The sequence below is a fragment of the Portunus trituberculatus genome, chromosome 47, assembly GCF_017591435.1.
Source record: "Portunus trituberculatus isolate SZX2019 chromosome 47, ASM1759143v1, whole genome shotgun sequence".
Classification (NCBI taxonomy): domain Eukaryota; kingdom Metazoa; phylum Arthropoda; class Malacostraca; order Decapoda; family Portunidae; genus Portunus; species Portunus trituberculatus.
Window position 1 is genome coordinate 3,759,482 of NC_059301.1, and position 8,724 is coordinate 3,768,205.

At 40.7% G+C, this 8,724-nt stretch overlaps 1 protein-coding gene across 2 annotated transcripts; it reads left to right on the forward strand.

The window, feature by feature from the left end:
• The first annotated feature begins 1,257 nt into the window (after positions 1-1,257).
• On the forward strand, positions 1,258-8,276 carry LOC123520499 (glycine receptor subunit alpha-2-like). 2 transcript variants are annotated; one of them, XR_006679279.1, is made up of 5 exons: positions 1,258-1,512; positions 3,245-3,382; positions 4,114-4,214; positions 7,461-7,600; positions 8,034-8,276. XR_006679279.1 is itself a non-coding variant. In XM_045282801.1 (5 exons), exons 1-5 carry the CDS (start codon positions 1,505-1,507, stop codon positions 8,179-8,181), a joined length of 516 nt encoding a protein of 171 aa, XP_045138736.1. In that variant the 5' UTR covers positions 1,258-1,504; the 3' UTR covers positions 8,182-8,276. The 2 variants fall into 2 exon arrangements, 1 of the variants encoding a protein (XP_045138736.1); XM_045282801.1 differs by having other exon boundaries at positions 3,245-3,363.
• The last annotated feature ends 448 nt before the right edge of the window (positions 8,277-8,724 follow it).

Sequence of the window (8,724 nt, forward strand, 5' to 3'; positions counted from 1 at the left end):
TTTCAGTGAATCAAGCTTAACAAGGATTCTGCACCAAGTGTGAAAATATATCAATGAAAATTTACTTATTTTCTCTGTAGCCTTTTGAGAACAGTACTTATGAGAGACAAAGTATTTCAGATTAGCTTTATCAGCTTTGTAGTGGATGAAAGCGAAAGAATATTCTGCTCATCTCATGCGTAACATTTATTCTAGGCATTTTCTTGCATCGCTAATTCTGTAACGTGTTCTCGACGGCGGGAAAATAAAATATCTTTCCGACTTTAAGATTTACATTAATACATTATTTAAGCTGTTACCTTGAAAGTGAGTTCTTTCTCATCAATTTTTTTTTTTTTTTTTCAATATATTGTCTTCCTTTCAGTAAAAATTTCCGATGCATTTCAGCGTGCCTTGTTCTCATTATTCTTGTTCTTCCATCTGATTGTCTCTCGTCTTCATTATGATTGCCCTGCATGACTACCCATGTATTGCTCTCTCGTTCCAGTATTAATTAAGTTTGCATCTCTTCCTCATTTTATTCTTGTTCTCATTATCAAGTTGTTATTGGGCATTCATATCGAGAAGTGTTGCATAAAATCCGTTGCATGTGGACGGTGGTGTTTTTAGCAGCAGCAGCAGCAGCAGTAGTAGTAGTAGTAGTAGTAGTAGTAGTAGTAGTAGTAGTAGTAGTAGTAGTAGCAGTACTAGTACTAGTAGTGGTAGTAGAAGTCTTATTATTATTATTATCATTATTATTATCGTTGTTGTTGTTGTTGTTGCTATTGTTATTATTATTATTAGTAGTAGTAGTAGTAGTAGTAGTAGTAGTAGTAGTAGTGGTAGTAGAAATAGTAGAGGTAGTGACATTAGTGATGGTTCTAAGCGTTGCAAAAGAAAAGGCTATCAAAAGTTGCATTATATTGTTAGCCAAGATGGAAGGAGAGCAGGCTATTATTAGCAATAGATTCAAATATCGTGCCTTCTTCAGCTCCCCATCTTCAACTAGCACAGTCCTCCCCAAGGATTTTATATTATATTCCTTGGTTCTCCCTCACCACCCTCTAATTACTGATAATTTATTCTCAAACTAATCTTGTCGCATGTCTTGCCATTTTAAAATGAATGTGATGAATTTTCTGTAAAGTTTTCTCCTATATGTGACCGACAAAGTAACTGGTGTTAATACGGAATACCCATATTTTCATCGGATCACTGATCAGTCACTCCACCCACCTTGCGGACTTTTCAGTCCTATTTAGTCTCTCGTGGCGGGAGGAAGTGGGCGGGTGAGCAAGTTGAAGCAACTACTACAACATAAAATTTTAAAAGTTGAATTGACACGGGATTTTAAGAGTGCATTTACGATACTAATGACATATTAAAGATTTGTGAAACAAAGTGTAGAAAGTGACACGGGATTTTCTAAGTGTTTCCAAGGGTAGTGACAACAGCAAGACTACGCCGGTGTTTGTTCGTCTCCAAATCATCTTATATCGGGATTGGTACGCCACAAAACAGAACCATGCAGAGGTAGGACTCCGTTATCAGGTAACCAGCCCTAACCGTGTGGCAGTGTTGAATTAAGGCCAGTCACAGCCAAAGGCTAACTCAGGAAAAATCATCAAATACCATTCTTGCCCTTTCTAAAGGCCTAGGCCTTAGGGGTTAGGTGGGAGGGACGGTTGGGGGGTGGTTTCCCCACCCACAGATCCCGCCGCCCTCTAACATCCTTCTTCTATTCGCCATTTCATTCCTTATTTCTCTCTATTATAGGCCTGTCTTGCCACAACATGCTGCCACGTTACTACGCTTTCATAGCAGCTGTTCAGACACAGCCGCCATTGCCAGGTTTAAGTTTAGTGAATGTTTAAGTGAAATTCAAATGGGGGGTCGACCCCTTCAAAGCCCCGCCGCCATTTTGAATATGACTGTCCCTCGGTCCCAGCCCTCCCAGAATCCAGGATTATTTTCTTTAATTCCTGGAGTGTTTATTTGGGCTCAATAGTAATATTTGATGTTGTCCATAAGTATGTGTTTGTGTTTGAAGTGTTTTCTGTGCGTGTGTGTGGCGCAGCATGTTGTTGTTGGCGTGGTTTTTGTGTTAGATAAGGGTGTTTTTTGGCGCCAAATTTTCTGGAACGTCTTGGAAAATTTTTTGTTTGAGCCATTATCAAGTTTTTATTGTTTTCAAAAAATAGTTCATATGTTTTAAAGTGTTTCGCCTTCAAGGTGAGTGGAGTTAGTGTAGAGTAGAATAGTTTTGTAACGGTGTTAATGTTCCAACAATAGTGATGTTGTTTTCCCTGTGAATTATTCATTTCTGGCTCTAACTCGCTCTTAAGTGTTGGAAAAGACCTTTCATATTCTTAGGATTGTGTTTCGTTCCTTTGAAGTGAGAATGGGCGGACATTTATTTTTTTTTAAGGGGGGGTCAAGGTTCCAACAATTTATTTTAAGTTCTTTTGAAAAATCTTTGATATTACTGGAGTTTGGAATCTTTTTATATTTTTTGTGTTTGTTAAAGTATGTGCCAAGTCAGAATATGGAAAGCATTCCGGCCTGGCGGCGTTTTTTCGAGGGGCCATTTTCATAATTATTTACGTACGTAAAAAAAAGCCCGCTAAGCTAGGCCAAGGCGGGCAGTGACGTCATCAGCTAGCCAGCCCACCTCGCCAGGCCGTGACGTCACTGTGGCCAGTAGGCTCCCGGCTGCCATCCCTTCCTTTCTTGGCTCCCTTTGTCCATACATAGCATAATTTACTGTATTATGCCGTGTGTGTGTGTGTGTGTGTGTGTGTGTGTGTGTGTGTGTGTGTTAAAACGTTTCCACCTATCTTTGATCTTATCAAGCATAACAGTGTGACGGTAGCTGCCCTTCCTTTGTGCAAGCTGCTACGATACTCAACCAGTATGTGTGTGTGTGTGACTTTGCCTTTTTTTCGTTGGCCATGAGGTACTCCTGTGTGTGTGTGTGTGTGTGTGTGTGTGTGACTTGGCCTGTTTTTCGTTGGACATAAGGTACTCCTGTGTGTGTGTGTGTGTGTGTGTGTTTTAACTATGCAGAAACCTTAGTAATATGTCACTGACATCGTAAAAAAAAAATAATAATTAATTAAAACAGTATAACTTCAACTAAAGCCTTTTGAAAGTAGTAGAGCTGACCAGTGTTTGAAGTTACGGCCCTAACACTCCCTTTCTTGCCCTCTCCACTACCCTCTCTCACCGTCCCTCTTCCCCTCTCACCCTCCCTCTCTCCCCACAGTATCCCACACCACGGAGGAGCTGGTGTTCGAGTGGGACCCCGTGGTGCCCCTGGACGTGGACCCCACCATAGAACTCCCCCAGAAGGACATCAGGAATTACACCTCAGACTGCACTCAGGTGTACTCCACAGATGAGCGTTGGTGGTGGTGGTGTATTGTTGACTCGGTGGGGTTATGTGGTGGTGGTAGTGGTGGATTGGTGACTGTTGTGGTTGTGGTGGTGGTGGTTTGGTGACTGTAGGGGTTGTGGTGGTGGTGGTTTGGTGACTAGGGGTTGTGGTGGTGGTTTGGTGACTGGGGGTTGTGTGGTGGTGATTGTGGTGGTTTGGTGACTGTGGGTTGTGTGGTGGTGATTGTGGTCGGTTGTTGACTGTGGGGGTTGTGGTGGTGGTGGTCTGGTGACTGTGAGGGTTGTGTGGTGGTGGTGGTTTGGTGACTGTGGGGTTGTGTGGTAGTGGTGATGGTGGTGGTGGATTGATGACTCGTTGTGTTGTGGTGATGATAGTGATGGTGGTGGTAAACAATCCTTATTTAATCATGTTTTTCCTTCCTTCATCCTCCTCCTCCTCCTTCTTTCTCCTTAGTTCTAATAGTCGTGTCCTCTTCTTCCTTCTCCTTCTTTCTTCTTAGTTCTAATAGTCGTGTCCTCTTCTTCCTCCTTCTTCCTTCTTTGTACCTTCTTATGACCGTGTTCTTCATTTTTCTCCCTTCTTCCTCCTTCCTTCTTTCTACCTTCTTATGCCCGTGTTCTTCATTTTTCTCCCTTCTTCCTCCTTCCTTCTTTCTTCCTTCTTCTGGCCGTGTTCTTCATTTTTCTCCCTTTCTTTCTCGTTCTTCCTTATGAGTAACAGCCACGTCCCTTCTGCAGGTAACTTCACATGCCTGGAGGTGGTGTTCACGCTGAAGAGATGTCTCGGGTACTACGTCTTCCATACCTACATTCCAACCTGCCTCGTCGTTATTATGTCTGTGGGTACCTGCGTCACTCACTCACCTGTCTTACTCACCTGGCTTACTTATTTGTGTCACTCACCTGGCTTGCTTACCTGTCTCACTCACCTGGCTTACCTGTCTCACTCACCTGGCTTACTTTCCTGTCTCACTCACCTGGCTTACTTATTTCTCTCGAGACCTTGCTTACTTACCTGTCTCACTCACCTGGCTTACTTACCTGTCTCACTCACCTGGTTTACTTACCTGTCTCACTCACCTGGCTTACCTTTCTCACTCACCTGGCTTACTTATTTGTCTCACTCACTTGGCTTACTTACTTGTCTCACTAGTTACCATGTCTAATTAATCTTTTTTCTCACCTGTCACCCACTAATTAATCTTTTTTGTAACCTATCTCACTCAGTTTAATCATTATCTCTTTCATTAACCTTTTTTTCCTCATGTGTCTCTCATTGTTTAAAAGAAGTTGAGGTAGGAGAGACTTTAGCAAACAGTGACCATCATATAATTAGATTTATCATTAATTCCGGTAGGGATAATATAGTGAATAAGACTAGAGTCCCAAACTATCAGAAAGGCAATTATGGTAGGTTACGTCAGTCATTAGGAGAGGTAAACTGGGAAGATAGTTTTGGAAATGAAACTGCACAGGAGATGTGGGATATTTTTAAGGTTGTAGTAAAGGGTATAGTGATGCAGTGTATCCCTTACAAAGATATAAGGCAGAGAAACAGGAAGCCATTATGGTGGACTCATGAGATAGGTAGCCAGATCAGAGAGAAGAAGAGGGCATACAGAGAGTTGCAGAAAAGTGGGGAAGATGTAGATTTGATTAGGTACAGACAGGTCAGAGATGATTTGAGTAAGGTTATAAAAAAAAGTAAAAGGCAGGCAGAGATAAAACTAGCTAGAGCTGGGAGTAAAGATCCCAAAAATTATATAGTTATTACAAGGTCAGTGATAAAAGAAATAAGGATAGGATTGGACCACTCAGAAAAGATGGTGTAGTAGTGGATCAAAATGAAGAAATAGTAGAATTATTGAATGAACAATTTTCTTCAGTATTTACTAGGGAAAGAATAGGAAATCCTGTTACAAACAGTGTGACGAGTAGTTTAAGAGCTTTAGAAAATATTGATATAAAACCGGGAATTATTAGGAAATTTATTCTTGAACTAGACGATAGGAAAGCTAGTGGTCCTGATGAGCTACATGCCAGAGTACTTAAGGAGGGTGTAGACAGTATTTCTGAAGCACTTAAGTTAATCTTTGAAAGATCACTTAGGTTTGCTGAGATACCTCAGGACTGGAAGTTAGCTAATGTTACTCCAATATTTAAAAAAGGTAGGAAGGATGATGCAAATAATTATAGACCGATCAGTTTAACTAGTATAGTATGTAAGATACTAGAGAAAATCATTAAGGGTAGTATTTGGGAGCATTTAAATGAGAATAGATTAATTAGAGATACCCAACATGGCTTTAGATCAGGGAGGTCCTGTCTTACAAATTTGCTCGATATCTTAGAATATATTACCAAGGAGTTAGATGATGGAAATAGCATAGATGTTATATATCTAGTTATTAACAAGGCGTTTGATAAGGTACCGCTTAGGAGGCTAGTGTACAAATTGAGACTACATGGGATAGGGGGTAGGTTAGTTGATTGGATTGGTGAATGGCTTTCTGATAGGAAACAGAGAGTAGTATTAAATGGGGCAATGTCTGAGTGGAAGGAAGTGGTTAGTGGGTACCCCAAGGATCAGTGCTAGGACCTCTTCTTTTCTTGGTGTACAGTAACGATTTAGGTATAGGAATTAGTAGCAAAGTATCAAAGTTTGCAGATGATACTAAGATAGCATGTGCAGTACAGGGTGAAAAGGACAATTTCAGAATACAACGAGACCTGGACAGGCTGATAGCATGGGCAGACAGGTGGCAGATGGAGTTTAATTCTAAAAAGTGTCAGGTTATGCATTTAGGTAAAGACAACACAAACTTTAACTATGAGATGGAGGGATGTTGGCTAGAGGCAGTAGAGGAAGGAAAGGATTTAGGAGTAGTGATAGACAGGACTATGAAATTTTCAAAGCAATGTTTAGAAGCAAGAAATAGGGCAAATAGGATCCTGGGTTTTATAAATAGAAATTTTAGTTATAAAAGTAAGGAAGTGGTGCGTAGCTTATATAATTCCTATGTTAGGCCCCATTTAGAGTATTGCATACAGGCCTGGTCACCCCACTATAGGCAGGATATCAACATGTTAGAAGCAGTTCAGAGAAGAGCAACTAGGATGATACCAGCATTAAAGTGCCTGGAGTATAGAGATAGATTAAAGGAATTAAACATGTTTTCATTTGAGAGGAGATGTATAAGAGGGATATGATAGTTATTTAAAATGTTCTCAGATACAAACTACATAGATGTGAGATCTTTCTTTACCTTAGAGGAGGGAAATAGGACTAGAAATCATGGCAGGAAGATTAGAAAGCAAGGCTGCAGGTTAGATATAAGAAAATATTTCTTTATTCATAGGGTGGTAGACTTCTGGAATGCATTGCCAGAGACGGTTGTAAATAGCACTAGTTTGACAATGTTTAAAGACAGATTAGATAAGCACTTAAATTTATTAGATTTATAATTATGTATAGCACTGCATGATAGTCTTTATAAAAAATTTACTATAGTTAAACAAGACATGATCCCCATGTATGGGGACCACAAATTGTAGAGGATTTCGCTGCAGGACTTAGCCCTGTTAATGGGCCAAATATTTAGAATTAGTATATAATGTATTGTGTACTTGTAAGTGTATCTTTAAGTACTGATGACGAGGTCGCTGTGCGACTATACAGGATAACCTAGATGAGCCCTGGTGGCCCTTTGTTATCCTATTATTTATGTTATGTTATGTTATTACCCAGTCTCATTCATTCGTCTGTCTAATTAGTTTTTTTTTCTCATCTGCATCACTTGCTTTACTCATTCTATCTCATTAACTTGTCTTACCCATTAACCTGTCTCACTCACTCACCTGCACCACTCACCTGTTTAAAAGATTCATATTAATTACCCTAGCCTTCCTTTTTTTCAATATAAATATAATACAGTTTCTTCGTTGTTCTTATGTCACCTATTCTTTACTCTCTCTCTCTCTCTCTCTCTCTCTCTCTCTCTCTCTCTCTCTCTCTCTCTCTCTCTCTCTCTCTCTCTCTCTCTCTCTCTCTCTCTCTCTCTCTCTCTCTCTCGTTTTGGATTAAGCCTGAGATCGCCCCAGCCTGCGTGACTCTGGGTGTGACTTCCCTCCTGACGCTCTTCACGCAACAGGCCAAGTCTCAAGCTTCCTTACCGCTGGTCTCCTACATTAAAACCATTGATATATTCATGTCATCCTGTACCGTGTGAGTGTTTCTGTGTGTTTGGGAGGTGGTCATTTCCTTAGGTTTATTTATTTATTTATTTTTTTTTTTTTTTTTTTTTTTTTTTTTTTTTTTTTTTTTTTTTTATTAATCTATGTGTGTTTTGTGTTTGATGGTATATTGTGTGTGTGTGTGTGTGTGTGTGTGTGTGTGTGTGTGTATGTGTGTTTTATTGAATTATCTTGTGTTTTTTTTTTCCTTGTTTTATGTCTATATAGTGGGTTTCTTTTTTTCTTTTTTTATAAGTATCCCTAAAATCATTAAAACTGCCTTAAAACCCCAATAACATCCACTAAACACCATTGAACTACCACTAAAATTATACACACAAAAAAAAAAAACGTCAAAAATGACAACTATATCTTCTCACATTTTGACTCTAGTTCCTTGTTGTTATTTCCTCTTATTTCTCCAGGTTTGTGTTCATGGTGCTTATTGAGTACGCCGTGGTGAACATTATCCTGGGTGACGGCTCAGGGGACGCGGCGAAATGCCCTGCGAAGCCTGAACCCAAGCCCAGCAAAGCAACTGACCAAGTACCTGGGTGTTCAGATGAGCTTTAGGAAGTCTCTTCAAGCCGTCCACTATGTTCGAGTCCTCTGTCTGCCACGGCTAGCACCACTTCGGCTGCTAGCCAACAGGGGCCTTGGGGCGGGCATTCCAGTCCTAAGAATGTTCTATATATCTGTCGTACGGTCCCTTATTGATTATGCTGCCCCTGTTTTAATACAGTTTAGTGCCACCCAACTCCGTCCCCTGGAGCTTGTACAGAATGAAGCCATGCGGATAATCTTGGGATGCCCCAGGACTGCACGGATTGAAGTCCTCAGAGCTGAACTGCAACTGCCAAGTATTATGTGTAGGGTACAGGAAATGACTTGTCGCACAATTAGTCGGATGCTATGCACGGGCTCTGACTCTCTAAAGGGATCACTGACCCCCCTGTATCATGATCCTCGCACTGCTACAACACCATACCTCAGGAAGATCTTGGGAGTACTGACAAGTGTTAGGTGTAGCCGAGGCTTGTATTAACGTTTTTATGTCACCGCTGCAACCCGCCTGGAACCCTCACCTTGTCAGTGTTGATATTCACTCTCTGCATT